This window comes from Talpa europaea (genome assembly GCF_964194135.1).
Source record: "Talpa europaea genome assembly, chromosome: 2".
Taxonomy (NCBI): domain Eukaryota; kingdom Metazoa; phylum Chordata; class Mammalia; order Eulipotyphla; family Talpidae; genus Talpa; species Talpa europaea.
The window spans coordinates 99,293,574-99,311,195 of NC_140068.1; the positions used below are offsets into that span (position 1 = coordinate 99,293,574).

The window sequence follows — 17,622 nt, forward strand, 5'->3', positions numbered from 1 at the left end:
ACACACACACAGAAAAAAAAAAACATAGGGGTACAGGTGTTCTTTTGGATCAATGTTTTTGTGTCCTTTGGGTAGATCCTGAGGAATGGAAATGCTTGGTCATATGGTAGCTCCATTTTTAGCACACTGAGGAAACTCCAGACAGCTTTCCATAGTGGTTGGACCAGTTTGCACTCCCACCAGCAATGTAGGAGAGTTCCTTTTTCACTGCATCCTCAGCAACATTTGTTGTTGCTAGTTTTTTTTTTTTTTTTTTTTGATCTATGCCATTCTTACTGGTGTAAGGTGGTACTTCAATGTGGTTTTGATTTGCATTTCCCCAATTAAAAGGGATGTTGAACATTATTTCATATGCCTGTTGGCCATTTGCATTTCCTCTTTGGAGAAATATCTATCCTTTAAGTTCTTCTACCCATTACTTGACTGGATTGTTTAATTTGTTTTTGTTGAGTCCTGTGAGTTCTTTGTATATCTTTGTGATCAGTCCCTTATCAGTTGTATGGAGTACAAAAATTTTTCCCTAATCGGTGGGGTGTCTCTCTCTTTCAGTTAATGTCTCTTTTGCTGTACAGAAGCTTTTCAGTTTGATGTAATCCCAGGTGATTATCTTTTCCTTGGCTTTCTTTGTTTTAAGTAACATCTTTAAAGATGTTACTGAGATGTATGTCTTGTAGTGTTTGACCTATATTTTCAATATATTTTATGGTTTCAGGTCTTATGTCCAGTTCTTTTATCCATTTTGAGTTGATTTTTGTGCATGGTGAGAGGTAGTGGTCTAGTTTCATTTTTTTGCATGTGGTGGTCCAGTTTTCCCAGCACCATTTATTGAACAAACTGTCCCTGTTCCATTGCATATTCTTTGCTCCTTTGTCAAAGGTTAGTCGTCCATATAAGTGTAGCTTTATTTCTGGGCACTCTATTAAATTCCATTTGTCTGTGTGACTGTTTTTGTTCCACTACCAAACTGTTTTATTTATTATGGCTTTGCAGAATAGTTTGAAGTTTGGAAGTGTGATACCTCATTTCTCCTTTGTTTTCATCAGTAGGGCTTTGGCTATCCGCGGCTTATTGTGGGTCCATATGAATTTCATCAGTATTTGTTCTATTTCTTTGATTAATGTCATTGAGATTTTTATTGGAATAGCATTGAATCTGTAAATTGCTTTTGGGAGGATGGTCATTTTAATAATGTTAATTCTTCCAATCCATGAGCAGGGGATATCTTTCCATTTCTTTGTGTCTTTTTCTATTTAACAGTGTTTTATAATTTTCTTTCTATATGTGTTTCACCTCTTTTGTAAGGTTTATTTTAAAAAAAGTATTTTTTTTCAGTTATAAAAGGGATGTTTTTCTTGATTTATTCTTCTTCAGATCGATTCTTTGTGTATAGGAAAGCTACTGATTTTTGTGTGTCGATTTTGTATCCTGCTATTTTACTTTATAAACTGGTTGATTATTTTGAGTAGTTTTTCTGTGGAGTTTTTAGGGTTCTCTCTGTACATTATCATATAATCTGCAAATAGTGATAGTTTTACTTCTACTTTCCCTATTTGGATTCCTTGATTGTCTTTCTGTTGTCTTATTGCTCTGGTTAGGACTTCGAGTATTATATTGAGGAGCAGCAGTGATAGAGGACATTCTTGTCTTGTCCAGATCTTAAGGGAGACACTTTCAGCTTTTCACAGTTGAGGATAATATTGGCTGTGGTTTTGTCATATATGGCTTTTGTTATATTAAGGTATGTTCCTTCTATCATGGCAATTTCAAGGGCTTTCATCATACATGGATGTTGGACTTTGTCGAATGCTTTTTCAGCATCTATTGATATGATCATATAGTTTTTATTTTTCTTTTGTTGATGTGTTGGATTACACTGATCAGTTTTCATATGTTGAATCATCCTTGTGCCCCTGGGATAAATCCCACTTGATCGTGGTGTATTATCCCTTTTTTGCTTTGTTGGATTCTGTTGGCAAGGATTTTTGTTGAGGATTTTTACATCAGTGTTCATTAGGGAGATTGGCCTGTAATTTTCTTTTTGTTTGTGCTGTCTTTGCTTGGTTTTGGTATTAGTTTAATGTTGGGTTCATAGAATGTATTTGGTAGTATTCCTTCTTTTTCAATTTTTTGAAAGAGTTTGTGTAGGATAGGCACTAATTCACTGCTGAACGTTTGGTAGAATTAATTTGTGAAGCCATCTGGACCTGGGCTTTTGTTTTTGGTGAGTGCTTTGATTACTGCTTCAATTTCACTGCTTGTAATAGGTCTATTTAGGTGCTCTATTTCTTCTTTGTCCAGCTTTGGATGATTATATCCATTCTATGAATTTGTCCATCTCTTCTAGATTTTTGAATTTGTTTGCATATAAGTGTTCGTAGTAATCTCTGATTATTCTTTTGATTTCTACTGAGTCTGTTGTGATTTCTCCTCTTTCATTTATAATCCTATTGATATGTGTTTTCTCTTGTTTTTAATTTGTGAGCCTGGCTAGAGGTTTGTCTATTTTGTTTATTTTTTCAAAGAAACAACTTTTAGTTTCATTGACCTTTTGAGTTGTTTTTTTATATTTCTATTTCACTTATTTCTGCTTTGATTTTTATTATGTCCTTTCTTCTACTGGATTTAGGGTTTTGTTGTTTTTTTTTTTTTTCCTAGCTCTTTGAGAAGTGAGATTAGGTTGCTTCTTTGTGTTTTCTTGTTTGTTGATGTGAGCCTGTATTGCTATATATTTTCCTATTATTACAGCTTTTGCTGCATCCCATACATTCTAGAAAGTGGTGTCCTCCTTGTCACTCAACTCAATTTTTTTTTTAATTTCTTCTTTTATCTCCTCATTAGTCCAGTGCTCTTCCAGTAGTGCGGATTTCAATCTCCATGAAGTGGGAGCATTCCTTGTTTTCTTTCCATAATTTATTTCTAATTTGAAGCCTTTATGGTCAGAGAAGATAGTTGGAATGATTTTGATCTTCATGTATCTGTTGATGTTGTCTTGTGGCCCAGTATGTGATTGATTCTGGAGAATGATCCATGCATGCTTGAGAAAGATGTGTATTCAGGTTTTTTGGGTGTAGTGTCCTACAGATGTCTGTTAGTCCAGAGTTCTATGTCTTCATTTAGGGCTCTGGTGTCTTTGTTTATTTTTTGTCTCGATGATGTGTCCATTGGTAAGAGTGGGGTGTTGAAGTCTCCCACTATATGTGTGTTTTCTTTAATGTCTATTTTCAGAACTGATTATAATTGTCTGACATATTTTGGTGTTCCTTTATTTGGTGAGTATATGTTGATGAGTGTTGTATCTTCCTGATGTATTGTCCCCTTGATCATAATGCAGTGTCCGTCTATGTCTCTTTTTACCTTTTTTAATTTGAAGTCTATTTTATCTGATATAAGTATAGCTGTTCCTGCCTTCTTTTTTGGTCCATGTCCTTGTTGGATTGTTTTCCAACCTTTTACTTTCAGTCTATGTTTATCTTTTGTAGTGGAATGTGTTTCCTGGAGACAGCAGAAGGTTAGATTTTGTTTTTTAATCCAGCATGCTACTCTGTGTCTTTTTATTGATGAGTTTAATCCACTTACATTTAGAGTTAACATTGATATGTTGGCATTTATAGTTGCCACTTAGTCTTTTATGGGATTTAATTCCTCACTTTATTCTGTTCTACTTGATTATTGTTCTGTTAGTTTTGGCTTTTGGACTTCTTCTAGAATTTTTTTGAGTGGTGGTTAAGTTGTAATGAATTTCTGCAATTTCTGTTTGTCTGAGAAGGTCCATATTTTTTCTTCAGAGAGGAAGGAAAGAGAGCATTGCAGAGTAAAGTATTCTTTCATTCTTTATTTCCTTTCTACCTTCTTTCTTTCTTTCTTTTATTACTATTTTATGTATTTTTTTATCACTTTTCAATTTGTACAATGTATGCATTTGTATATTGTTTATAGTCCCCGTAAACTTCCCCCAACCCTGTTTTGATCTCTCCCTTCTTCCCCCCTGTAGTGTATCACTGGTTTAGAGTTGCCTGTTGATTTTTATTTTTATTTTATTAAAATTGGTCTTTTTCCTGATCCCTTATTTAGGTTTTCTAAATTCCTGCTATGAGTGAGACCATCCGGTATTTTTCTTTTTCTTTTTGGCTTATTTCGCTGAGCATGATCACTTCCAGCGCCATCCATGTTGCTGCAAATTGCATGTGTTTATCTTTTTTGAATGCTGAGTAATATTCCATGGTATATATGTACCACATCTTCTTGATCCAGTCATCTATTTTTGGGCATTTGGGTTGTTTCCAAAGCTTAGCTATTGTAAACAGTGCTGCTATAAACATAGGGGTGCAGGTGTTCTTTGGAATTGATGTTTCTGTGTCCTTTGGGTAAATACCTAGGAGTGGAATTGCTAGATCATATGGAAGCTCTATGTTTAGTAGGTCCAGAAATCTCCACACAGCTCTCCACAGTGGTTGGACCAGTTTGCACTCCCACCAACAGTGCAGAAGAGTTCCTTTTTCTCCACACCCTCGCCAGCATTTGTTGTTGTTAGTTTTTTTAATATGTGCCATTCTCACTGGTGTAAGATGGTATCTTATGGTAGTTTTGATTTGCATTTCCCTGATGGCAAGTGATGTTGAACATTTTTTCATATGCCTGTTGGCCATTTGCATTTCCTCTTCAGAGAAGTTTCTTTTTAGCTCTTCTGCCCATTTTTTGACTGAATTATTTTCTTTGTTGTTGTTGAGTCTCATCAGCTCTTTGCAGATTTTTGTGATCAGTCCTTTATCATTAGTGTTGGGTGCAAAAATGTTCTCCCAGTTGGTGGGGTTTCTCTTTGTTTTTGTTATTGTCTCTTTTGCTGTGCAGAAACTCTTTAATTTGATGTAGTCCCAGCTGTTTATCTTTGCCTTCACTATCACTGCTTTGGGTGATGTGTCTGTAAAGATGTCTTTGATGTGCAGATCACGTAGTGTTTCGCCTATATTTCCTTCTATATATTTTATGGTTTCAGGTCTAATGTCTAGTTCTTTAATCCATTTTGAGTTGATTTTTGTGTATGGTGTGAGGTAGTGGTCAAGCTTCATTCTTTTGCATGTAGCGACCCAGTTTTCCCAGCACCATTTATTGAACAAACTTTCTTTGCTCCAATGCATAGTCTTTGCTCCTTTGTCAAAGATTAGTTGACCATAAATCTGTGGGTTTATTTCTGGATTTTCTATTTGATTCCATTGGTCTGTATGTCTGTTCTTGTTCCAATACCATGCAGTTTTGATGATTATGGCTTTGTAGTATAGTTTGAAGTCTGGGAGTGTAATGCCTCCATTCCCTTCTTTTTTTTTCAGGAAAGCTTTGGCTATTCGGGGTTTTTTGTGATTCCATATGAATTTCATCAATAATTGTTCTATTTCTTTGAAGAATGACATTGAAATTTTGATTGGAATAGCATTGAATCTGTATATTGCTTTTGGAAGGATGGCCATTTTAATAATGTTTATTCTTCCAATCCACGAGCAGGGGATGTCTCTCCATTTCTTTGTGTCTTCTTCTATTTCTTTTAACAGTGTTTTATAGTTTTCTTTGTATAGGTCCTTTACCTCTTTTGTTAGATTTATTCCCAAATATTTGATTTTTTTTGTTTCAATAACAAAAGGGATGGTTTTTTTGATTTCTTCTTCTTCAGATTTATTGTTTGTGTATAGGAAGGCTACTGACTTTTGCATGTTGATTTTTGTATCCTGCCACTTTACTGAACTGATTGATGAGTTGAATTAGCTTTTCTGTGCAGTTTTTGGGGTTCTCTATGTATAATATCATATCGTCTGCAAATAGTGATAGTTTGACTTCTTTTCCTATTTGGATTCCTTGGATGTCTTTCTCTTGTCTTATTGCCCTGGCTAGGACTTCCAGTATTATATTGAAAAGCAGTGGTGAGAGTGGACATCCTTGTCTTGTTCCAGATCTTAATGGAATTGCTTTCAGCTTTTCACCATTGAGAATGATACTGGCTGTTGGCTTGTCATAGATGGCCTTTATGATGTTGAGGTATGTTCCTTGTATCCCAAGAATTTCAAGGGCTTTATCATGAATGGGTGTTGCACTTTGTCGAAAGCTTTCTCAGCATCTATTGATATTATCATATGGTTTTTATATTTCTTTTTGTTGATGTGTTGGATAACGTTGATTGATTTTTGGATGTTAAACCATCCTTGTGCCCCTGGAATGAATCCTACTTGGTCGTGGTGAATTATCTTATGGATACATTGTTGGATTCTGATGGCTGAAATTTTATTGAGGATTTTTGCATCAGTGTTCATTAGGGAGATCGGCCTGTAGTTTTCCTTTTTTGTGTTGTCCTTGTTCGGTTTTGGTATTAGTGTAATGTTGGCTTCATAGAACGTGTTTGGTATTGTCCCTTCCTTCTCAATTTTTTGGAAGAGTTTGTGAAGGATAGGCACTAATTCGTCTCTGAATGTTTGGTAGAATTCATTTGTAAATCCATCAGGTCCTGGGCTTTTGTTTTTGGGTTTTTGATTACCATTTCAATTTCGCTAATTGTAATTGGTCTGTTTATGTGTTCTATTTCTTCTTTATCTAGCTTTGGGTGATTGTAGAGTTGTAGGAATTTGTCCATCTCCTCTAGATTATTAAACTTATTTCCATATAACTGTTCATAGTAGTTACTGATTATTCTTTTGATTTCTGCTGTGTCCGTTGTGATTTCTCCTCTTTCATTGATGATCCTGTTTATTTGTGCTTTCTCCCTTTTTTCTTTTGTGAGCCTGGCTGGGGGTTTGTCTATTTTATTGATTTTTTCAAAGAACCAGCTCTTGGTTTCATTGATCTTTTGGATTGTTTTTTTAGTTTCAATTTCATTTATTTCTGCTTTGGTTTTTATTATTTCTTTTCTTCTACTGGTTTTGGGTTTTTTTTGTTGTTCTTTTTCTAGATCTTTGAGCTTCGAGATTAGGTTGTTTCTTTGAGTTCTTTCTTGTTTCTTGATGTGAGCTTCTATTGCTATATATTTTCCTCTTATTACTGCTTTTGCTTCATCCCATACATTTAGGATATTGGTGTCCTCCTTGTCGTTCAATTCAAAAAATTTTTTAATTTCTTCTTTGATCTCCTCATTAGTCCAGTGGTCTTCCAGTAGTGTGGTTTTTAATCTCCATGAGGTAGGAAAGTTCCTTGCCTTCTTTTTATGGTTTAGTTCTAGTTTGATGCCTTCATGGTCAGAAAAGATGGTTGGTATGATTTCAATCTTGGTGTATCTGTTGATGTTTGTCTTGTGCCCCAGTATGTGATCGATCCTGGAGAATGATCCGTGTGCGCTTGAGAAAAATGTGTACTCCGTTTTTTTGGGGTTTAGTGTTCTATAGATGTCTGTTAAGCCCAATTGCTCTAGGTCCTTATTTAGAGCTTTGGTTTCTTTACTTATTTTTTGTCTTGTTGATCTATCCATTGTTGATAGTGGTGTGTTGAAGTCTCCCACTACGTATGTGTTTTCTCTGATGTCTGTTTTCAGAGAAGACAACAGTTGTCTGATATATTTTGGTGCTCCTTCGTTTGGTGAGTATATGTTAATGAGTGTTATTTCTTCTTGAAGTATTGTCCCCTTGATCATAATGTAGTGACTGTTGGGGTCTCTTTTTATCTTTTTGAGTTTGAAATCTGTTTTATCTGATATAAGTATAGCTGTTCCTGCTTTCTTTTTTGGTCCATTTGCTTGTAGGATTGTTTTCCATCCTTTAACTTTGAGCCTATTTTTATCTTTTGTAGCTAAATGTGTTTCCTGGAGACAGCAAAAGGTTGGGTTTTGTTTCTTAATCCAGGCTGCAACTCTGTGTCTTTTTATTGAAGAGTTTAGTCCATTTACATTTAGAGTTAATATTGATATGTTAACATCTGTATTTGCCATTGTGTTTGTCTTTCCTTTGATTTTATTTATTTATTCTTTTAATAACTTTTTTTTTTTTTTGGCCTTCTTTCATTGTTATTCGTCCCTCTGAGGTTCTGGCTTTAGGACTCCTTGTAGTATTTTTTGGAGTGGGGGTTTAGTTGCCATGAAATTCCGGAGTTTCTGTTTGTCTGGGAAGGTCCATATTCTTTCTTCAAAGAGGAAGGAGAGCTTTGCGGGATAGAGTATTCTTGGTTGGCATCTGTTTTCTTGGAGTCTGTTGACTATGTCCCTCCACTCTCTCCTTGCCCGTAGTGTTTCTTCGGAGAAGTCTGATGTCAGCCTGATTGGCTTTCCTTTGAATGTTATCTGTTTCTTCCCTCTTGCCAGCTTCATTATTTTTTCCTTGTCCTGGATTCTTGGGAGCTTTACTATTATGTGTCTTGCTGTATTTTTTCTTTCGTCGTGGAAGTTTGGTGTTCTTCTTGCTTCTTGTATATCAATTTTCAGCTCCTTCTTCACATTTGGGAAGTTCTGTTCAATTATCTCTTTGAATATTTTCTCTGTTCCTACATCTCTCTCCTCTCCTTCTGGTATTCCTATAACTCTTATATTTCCTTTCCTCATGGAGTCAGATAGTTCCCGAAGTCTTTCTTCATTCTTTTTCCTTCGTACTTCTCTTTCCTTTTCTGTTTTGGTTCTTTTTATTTCTGTGTCTTCAAGAGCACTTATTTGTTCTTCCATTTCATCAATTCTGCTTTCATTGCTTTTCCCAGAATTCTTTAGTTCTTCCACTAATTCTTTGATCTCCTGCATTTCTTTTACTTCCCTCTTTAGGGACTCAATTTCATTCTTCTGATCGTTGATTATTTTTCCCTTATCATTGTTTTCCTTTATGACTTCTGTCAGTTTTTTAATCACGGCAATTTTAAATTCTCTTTCTGGAAGGCTCAGAAGTTCTTCCAAGTTACTGTCGTTGCAATCTGGGGGCTGGTTTTCTTTTTGTGGTGTGCTTTTTCTCTGGAGAGTTGCTAGGCTGCGTGTGGTTCTTCTCCTCCCTACTGTCTGTTTTCTAATTTGCCGTATGCGTTGGGACACTGTGTTGTTGGGACTGGCCGGCATCTTGGGTGGGCTTCTCTTCTCCCCTCTGGTTCCTCCAGGAGTCATCTGTCAGTTTCAAGCAGTCTTTATTGGAGAAAGGTCCCTGTCCTAAAATGTCGATGTGGGGACACACTCCCCTGTGCGCCTGGTCTGCCCCGGCGGTGGGTTCCTGCTCCCCCTCTGGGCTTGGACTGCAGGCCAGAGGGGGTCTGGCGTGGGCGAACTGCCCCCGCTCACCTCTGGCTCCTGAGGAAGCCTTCTGCAGGTAGTCTTTACTGAAGAAATGTCCCTGTTCTAAAATGGTGATGTGGGACACACTCCCTGCGCGTCCGGTGTTAGGCACACTCTTCTGCGTGCCTGGTCTGCCCTGGCTGTGGGTGCTCGCTCTCCCTGTGGGCTCAGACTACTTGTTCGGAAGGGGCCGGGTGTGGGCTAACTCCCCAGCTGGCCACTAGCTCCTTCAGGAGCCTGTGCTGTCTACAAGTCGCTAGGTGGCGCCAAAGATCTCTCCTAGAGCCCTTGGGGAGCTGATTTTCCACCCCGTGGGACAGGGAGCAAAGCGGGGATGGTAGGGTACACCTCAACGGCTTTGGGGTGCTGTGTCTGCCTTGTGCCCCACCGTCGTGGGGAACCCACGCCCCTAATTTCGTGCCCCGGGTCTCAGTTCCAAAGCCCTCAGTTCCAGGACGCGGGCTGTAGCCCAGTTCAGTGGCGCGGGAATGGAGCCTTTTGCACCGCTCCCGTGCCTGGGCGCCTGGTTCCTGCTTACTCAGGGAGGGACCTTCACCTCAGTGAGGACCTCCGCGCGTCTCCCCGCAAGCCTAGGTCATCTCCCAAGCCTAGGTCGCAGGCGCGGGGACCTGGGCAGCCGCGATCCTGGTCTGCACTTGCTTTTCAAGCGCGCCGAGCGCGCCTCTATCCGCGCAAGCTTACCGGCAGCCCGGGCTGTGTGCGTGTCTCCCGGGGTCTTTGTTCTTCTCTAATGGCGCCCGGAGCCGTTCGCTCACCGCCGCGGCGAATCCTGCAGGGTTCTCCACAGCTCCCGTTCACGGGGTGTGGTGGCTGAAATAGTTCCTTTCCACTCACAGTCCCGCTTGCTGCGTCCGTTTTTCTTGTTGGCCGTTTTGGTTTGTTGTTTCCCTCCTCTCTGCCGGTCGGAGAGTGCAGCCTCTGTGGGCGGGGGAGGGGAGCAGGGTTCTGCGCTTCCCTCCCTTCTGGTCCTCTTTTATGGCACCTTTCTTCTTTGGGCAGTTTGCTGGAGTCACCCATTTATCTTCCGTGTCCCGGTTCTCACTGGGACCTGCCGCTTTTCCTCCCTATTAACTTTTTTTAATGGGAGATCTTACTCGCAGCGTCTCCTCGCCGCCATGTTGCTCCGCCCCCCCTCTCATTGTAGTTTTGATTTGCATTTCCCTGATTACAAGTGATGTTGAACATTTTTTCATATGCCTGTTGGCCATTTGAATTTCCTCTTTGGAAAAGGTCCTTTTTAGTGCTTCTGCTCATTTTTTGACTAGGTTATTTACTTTGTTTTTCTTGAGTCTTGTGAGTTCTTTGTACATCTTTTTGATCAGTCCCTTATCATTAGTGTTGTGTTCAAATATTTTTCCCAGTCACTGGGGCGTCTCTTTGTTTTGGTTACAGTCTCTTTTGCTGTACAGAAGCTCTTTAATTTGATGTAGTCTCAGCTGTTTATCTTTGCCTTCACTTTATTTGCTTTGGGGGATGAGTCTTTAAAGATGTTACTGAGGTGTATGCCATGTAGTGTTTTGCCTATATTTCCTTCTGTGTATTTTATTGTTTCAGGTCTTATGTCTAGTTCTTTAATCCATTTTGAGTTGTTTTTTGTGCATGGTGCTAGGTAGTAGTCAAGCTTCATTCTTTTGCATGTAGCAATCCAGTATTCCCAGCACCATTTATTGAACAAACTTTCTTTGATCCATTGCATATTCTTTGCTCCTTTGTCAAAGATTTGTTGACTGTAAATCTGTGGGTTTATTTCTGGATTTTTCTATTTGGTTCCATTGGTCTGTCTGTTCTTGTTCCAATACCATGCAGTTTTGGTTATTATGGCTTTGTAGTATAGTTTGAAGTTTGGGGGTGTGATACCTCTATTCCATTCTTTTTTTTTTTTTCAGGAGAGCTTTGGCTATTTGGGGTTTTCAATGGCTTCATATGAATTTCATCAATATTTGTTCTATTTCTTTGAAGAATGTCATTGAAATTTTTACTGGAATAGCATTGAATCTGTAAATTGCTGTGGGTAGGTTGGCCATTTTGATAATGTTAATTTTCCAATCCATGAGCAGGGAATATCTTTCCATTACTTTGTGTCTTCTTTGATTTTGTTTAATATTGTTTTATAGTTTCTTTGTATACCATACCTCTTTTTTTTAGGTTTATTCCGATGTATTTGATTTTTTTGTTTTGTTTCAACAATGAAAGGGATGGTTTTCTTCATTTCTTCTTCTTCAGATTTATTGTTTGTGTATAGGAAGGCTACTGATGTCTTTGTGTTGATTTTGTATCCTGCTACTTTACTAAACTGGTTGATTATTTTGAGTAGTTTTTCTGTGGAATTTTGGGGTTTTGTCTATGTATATTATCATATCATCTGCAAATAGTGATAGTTTGACTTCTTCCTTCCCTATTTGGATTCCTTGTATGTCTTTCTCTTGTCTTATTGCTCTGGCTAGGACTTCCAGTATTATATTGAAAAGCAGTGGTGAGAGTGGACATCCTTGTCTTGTTCCAGATCTTAAGGGAAATGCTTTCAACTTTTCACCATTGATAATGATATTTACTGTGGCTTGTCTTATATAGCCTTTATGATGTTGAGGTATGTTCCTTGTATCCCGAGAATTTTGAGGGGCTTTATCATAATTGGATGTTGTACTTTGTCTAAAGCTTTCTCAGCATCTATTGATATTATCATATGGTTTTTATATTTCATTTTGTTGATGTGTTGGATTACATTGATTGATTTTCAGATGTTAAACCATCCTGTGTCCCTGGAATATATATCACTTGGTTTGGGTGAATTATCTTATGGATACATTGTTGGATTCTGTTAGCTAAAATTTTATTGAAGATTTTTGCATCAGTATTTATTAGAGAGATTGGCTTGTAGTTTTCTTTTTGTGTCTTGTCTTTGTTTGGTTTTGGTATTAGTGTAATGTTGGCTTCATAGAACATATTTGGTATTACCCCATTCTTCCCAATTTTTTGAAAGAGTTTGTGAATGATAGCCACTAGTTCACTTCTGAATGTTTGGTAGATTCATTTGTGAATCCATCTGGTCCTGGGCTTTTGTTTTGGGGGAGGATTTTGATTACCATTTCAGTTTCACTGCTTGTAATTAGTCTGTTTAGGTGTTCTATTTCTTCCTTATCTAGCTTTGGAAGATTGTAAAGCTATAGGAATTTGTCCATCTCTTCTAGATTTTTTTAAGTTGTTGCATATAAGTGTTCATAGTAGTTTCTGAATATTCCTTTGATTACTGCTGTGTCTTTTGTGATTTCTCCTCTTTTGTTTACGATCATATTGATTTGTGCTTTCTCCCATTTTTCCTTTGTGATCCTGGCTAGGGGTTTGTCTATTTTATTCATTTTTTTGAAAAAGCAACTTTTGGTTTCATTGATCTTATGGATTTTTTTTTTTAGTTTCTATTTCACTTATTTCTGCTTTGATTGTTATTATTTCCTTTCTTCTACTGGTTTTAGGGGTTTTTGTTGTTCTTTTTCTATTTCTTTGAGATGTGAGATTATGTTGTTTCTTTGAGTTCTTTCTTGTTTCTTGATGTCAGACTGTATTGCTATAGATTTTCCTCTTATAACTGCTTTTGCTGCATCCCATACATTCAGAGGCATGTTTTTTTTTTTATTTATTTATTTGTTTTTTTTTTTGTTTCTTTGTTTTGTTTATGCATGCACTGGGTACAGTCAGAAGCATGGGAGGGTGAGAGAATTCACCAGAGCCATAGCGGGGAGCAGAGCAGGCAGAAGGACCGAAGTACACTGCTGAGGGGAGCAGCGGGCGGCAGGAGAGGTCTGCGCGCCATGCGGGACCCTCCTCTGGTGGCCGGGGAGCAGCCGGGGATCGAACCGGCGCCCCAGAGGCTGCGTCGCAACCCAGCGCTCAACCGCTGCGCCACCGGGGAGGCCCTGCATCCCATACATTCAGGAAATTGGTGTCCTCCTTATAGTTCATCTCTAAGTATTTTCTAATTTTTTCTTTGATCTCCTCATTAGTCCTGTTGTCTTTCAGTAGGGTGGGTTTCAATCTCCATAAGGTAGAAGTGTTCCTTGCCTTCTTTTTATGGTTTATTTTTAGTATGATGCCTTCATGGTCAGAGAAGATGGTTGGTATGATTTCAATCTTGGTGTATCTGTTGATGTTTGTCTTGTGTCCCAGTATGTAGTCGATCCTGGAGATTGATCCATGTGTGCTTGAGAAAAATGTGTACTCAGATTTTTTTGTGTGTAGTTTTCTATAGATGTCTGGTATCCCCATGAGGTCTAGATCCTTATTTAGAGCTTTAGTGTCCTTACATATTTTTTGTCTCATTGATCTATCCATTGTGGATAGTAGTGTGTTGAAGTCTCCTACTATATATGTATTTTCTCTGATGTCTGTTTTCAGAGATGATAATAGCTGTCTGATATATTGTTGGGCTCCTTCATTTGGTGAGTATATGTTAATGAATATTATGTCTTCTTGATGTATTGTCCCCTTGATCTTAATGTAGTGACCATCTGGTTCTCTTTTTACCTCTTGCTTATGAAATCTGTTTTATCTGATAAAAGTATAGCTTGTCCTGCTTTCTTTTTTGGTCCATTTGCTTGTAGGATTTTTTCCATCCTTTTACTTTCAGTCAATTTTTATCTTTTCTGTTTTCTGGAGAGTGCAAAGGTTGGGATTGGTTCTTAATTCAGCCTGTGACTCTGTGTCTTTTTATTGAAGAGTTTAGTCCATTTACATTTAGAGTTAATATTGATATGTTAGTGTCTGTATTTGCCATTTTGTTTGTCTTTTCTGTGGTTTTATTTTTTGTCTTGTTTCATTCTTATTCATTCCTCTTTTGGTTCCAGCTTTAGGACTCATTTTAGTATTTTCTTAGAGTGGGGGTTTAGTCGTAATGACATTCTGGAGTTTCTGTTTGTCTGGGATGGTCCTTATTCTTTCTTCACAGAGGAAGGAAAGCTTTGCAGGATAAAATATTCTTGGTTGCCTGTAATGTTTCTCAGAGAATCTGATGTTAGCCTGATTGGTTTTCCTTTGTATGTTATCTGTTTCTTCCCTCTTGTCAGCTTCATTATTTTTCCCTTGTCTTGGATTCTTGGGAGCTTTTCTATTATGTGTCTTCCTGTATTTTCCTTTCATCATGGAAGTTTGGTGTTCTTCTTGCTTCTTGTATGTTCATTTTCAGCTCCTTCTTCATGTTTGGGAAGTTCTCTTAGATTATCTCCTTGAATATTTTCTCTGTTCATATGTCTCTCCTCTACTTCTGAGATCCCTATAACTCTTATATTTCCTTTCCTCATGGAGTCAAATAGTTCATGAAGTGTTTCTTCATTCATTTTCCTTTGTACTTCCCTTTCCTTTTCTGTTTTGGTTCTTATTTTTGTGTCTTGGAGAGTGCTTATTGTTCTTCCATTTCCTCTATTCTGCTTTCATTTTTTTCCCCAGAGTTCTTTAGCTCCTCTGTTAATCCTTTGATCTCCTGCATTTCTTGAACTTCCCCCTTTAGGGACTCAATTTCATTCTGATATTTGATTATTTTTCCCATATCATTTTGACTTCTTTCAATTTTTTAATAATCACAATTTTAAATTCTCTTTCTGGAAGGCTCAGAAGTTCTTCAAGTCACTGTTGTTGCAATCTGGTGAGTGATTTTCTTTTTGTGGTGTGTCTTTTCTTTGAGGGCTTGCTTGGTTACTTGTTATTTTTCTTCTCCCTGCTGCTTGTTCTAATTTGTCCTATGTGTTGGGACACTGTGTCGCTGGTACTGGTTGGCATCTCTTTGGTGTGCTCCTTCTGGGATGTCAGAAACTGGTGGCCCAATGGTGTACAATATTGTTATGCCAGAATTCTACTAGGGCTGTGGTACAATGGGTATATTAATCAGCACTGTCCCTTAAAATCCCCTCTCTATATATTTATTTAATTCCAGAGGTGGGTCTTAAAGCCCCACAGCCTTCCCTGGCAGTGGTTGGATCACCCCTGGGCACCTAATTGCTGTATCCTCTTCAGGTTCCAACTTGCAGTCAGATGTGGGCCCTGGCTTGTGCAAGATTTTCCACTCACCTCTGACTATGGGGACAGTTCTTTCTCAGTTCCACAGTTTTGGTGAGGTCCAGAGGCAAAATCCCTGTCTTAAAGGTGGCACGACTGGGAAGCACTTCCCTGCACCCTCAGTCTGCCCTGGAGGTGGCTGGATGGCCTCCTGGGCTCCAATATGCTGTATCTCCCTCTGGACTCCAATTCACAGCCAGCGGCAGGGTCCAGCTTGTGATGAATGCTTTCAGCTCATCTCTGACTGTGGGGACAGCCCCTTCTCAGTTCAGACAGTTTTGGTGAGGTCCAAAAACATATTCCCAGTCTTAAGGATGGCATGTCTGGGAGGCACTTCCTGTGCCCTGGATCTACCCCAGCAGTGGCTGGATCCCTTCTCTGGGCTCCAACTTGTGGTGGCCAGTCTTGGAGCCTGGCTTGTGCGGACTTTCAGCTCATCTCTAACTGTGGGGACAGCCCCTTCTCAGTTCCACAGAGGTTTGGTGAGGTCCAGATGCAAACTCCCTGTCTTCAAGGTGGCACATCTTCGAGGCACTTTGGGTAAAGTATTCTTGGTTGGTATTTGTTGTCTTGAAGTTTGCTGAATATGTTACTCCATTCTCTTCTTGCCCGTAGTGTTTCTTCAGAGAAATCTGAGGTTAACCTGATTGATTTTCCCTTAGAAATGATCTGTTTCTTCCCTTTTGCCAATTTAATTATTTTTTTCCTTGTCTTGGACTCTCGCAAGCTTTACTATTACGTATCTTGCTGTAGTTTTCTTTTCATTGTGGTAATTGGGTATTCTTACCACTTCTTGTATGTCTATATTTTTCTCCCTTTTCATGTTTGGAAGTTTTCTTCAATTATCTCTTTGAATAATTTCTCAGATCCTTTGTCTCTCTCCTCACCTTCTGGAATGCCTTCAACTCTAATATTTCCTCTCTTCATGGAGTCTGATAATTGTCAAAGATTTTCCTCATTCTTCCTTTGTACTTCTGTCTCTTTTTCTCTTTTGGTTCTTTTTATTTCTGTATCTTTGAGAGTACTGATCCATTCTCCCATTTCCTCATTTCTGTTTTCCAAGAGCTCTTTGTCTCCTTCAGTAATCTTTTAGTCTCCTCCTTTTCTTTTCTTTCTTTTTTTTAAGGTCTCATTTTCATTCTGCAGTTCATTGATTTTTGTCTCATCTCATTATACTTTTTAATCATGATTATTAATTCTCTATCCGACAGGCAGAGAAGTTCTTCCATGTCATTGTTGAGCTCTGGTTACTGATTTTCTTTTTGTAGTGTGTCCTTCTGCGGGCTTGCTTGGATATTTGTATTTTTCATTCTTCCTGCTGCTTTCTAATTAGTTCTATGCATTGGGACATTGTGCCACTGGTGTTGGCAGGCATCTCTTTGGTTTGCTCTTTTAGGGGTGTCAGAAACTGTTTACCAGACTGAGAACAGAACTGCTAGGCCAAATTCAGTGATTCAGTGGCTGTGTTGTTGGGCACTGTCTCTTACAGTTCCCTCCCTCTGTATTTTCTCAGTTCCAGCAGGGAATCAACTAGTTATTGATTTTTGTCTGGTCACTAGGTGGCACCAGAGACCTGTACTTGCTGACCTGTGCTTTCCTCTGTAGTTCTGAGAAATGAGGGAGCGAGCACAGGGGCTATTGCTCATGCTGGATGCTGTGTCTGCCCTGTGTTCACCTGGTGCTGTGCCTGCAGCTGTGTGGATCCTATGCCCTGAATTCTGTGCTCTACTTCTCAATAGCAAGGTCTCAGATCCAAAATGCCTGCTGTTACCCTGTTCAGTGCCCACTGTTATGGTGCGTCTCATGCCCCAGATCCTGTGCCTAGCTCTCCAGAATGGGGTCTTGCTCCAAGCCTTGTTTACCTTCTTAGCCCTGTTTGGTGGCCCACCCCCTCTCAGAAACTGAGGGTGGTTTTGGAAACCCTGGCTTCCAACTATCAGGAAGTTGGTGATTTTATTCTCATCAGTAGGTGGCACCAGAGATCTTTCCTAGTATCCTTCCAAAACAGTGCTTTTTCCCAATGGGTCTCCAGGGAACTGAGTGGGGGTGACATGGAGTGCCTCAGTGGCATGGGGGTGCTGTGTCTGCCCTGTGCCATGTGTCATGGGGATCCCATGCCCCAAATTTCGTGCCCAGTTCTCAGCTCCAAAGCCTTCCGATCTGGGACGTGGGTTGTAGCCCAGTTCAGTGTCCGCAAAAATGGCGCCTCTTGCACCCTGCTCCCATGCATGGGCCCTTGGTTTTTGATTTCCCAGTGAGGGTCATTCACCTCAGTGATGACTCCTGCTTTTCTCCCTACAAACCTAGTTGCAGGCGTGGGGGCCTTGGGCAACCATGATCCGCGTATGCTT

At 39.2% G+C, this 17,622-nt stretch overlaps 1 protein-coding gene across 1 annotated transcript in view; it reads left to right on the forward strand.

The window, feature by feature from the left end:
- The window catches only part of LOC311188092 (butyrophilin-like protein 1), a gene marked incomplete at its 3' end in the record, with an annotated part of 35,195 nt that extends 33,567 nt beyond the window's left edge, over window positions 1–1,628 (forward strand). The window contains exon 10 of the mRNA XM_084259331.1: window positions 1,596–1,628. Coding sequence (XP_084115457.1) covers window positions 1,596–1,628 — 33 coding nt within the window. The remainder of the gene's footprint in view (window positions 1–1,595) is intronic.
- Between the last annotated feature and the right edge of the window lie 15,994 nt (window positions 1,629–17,622).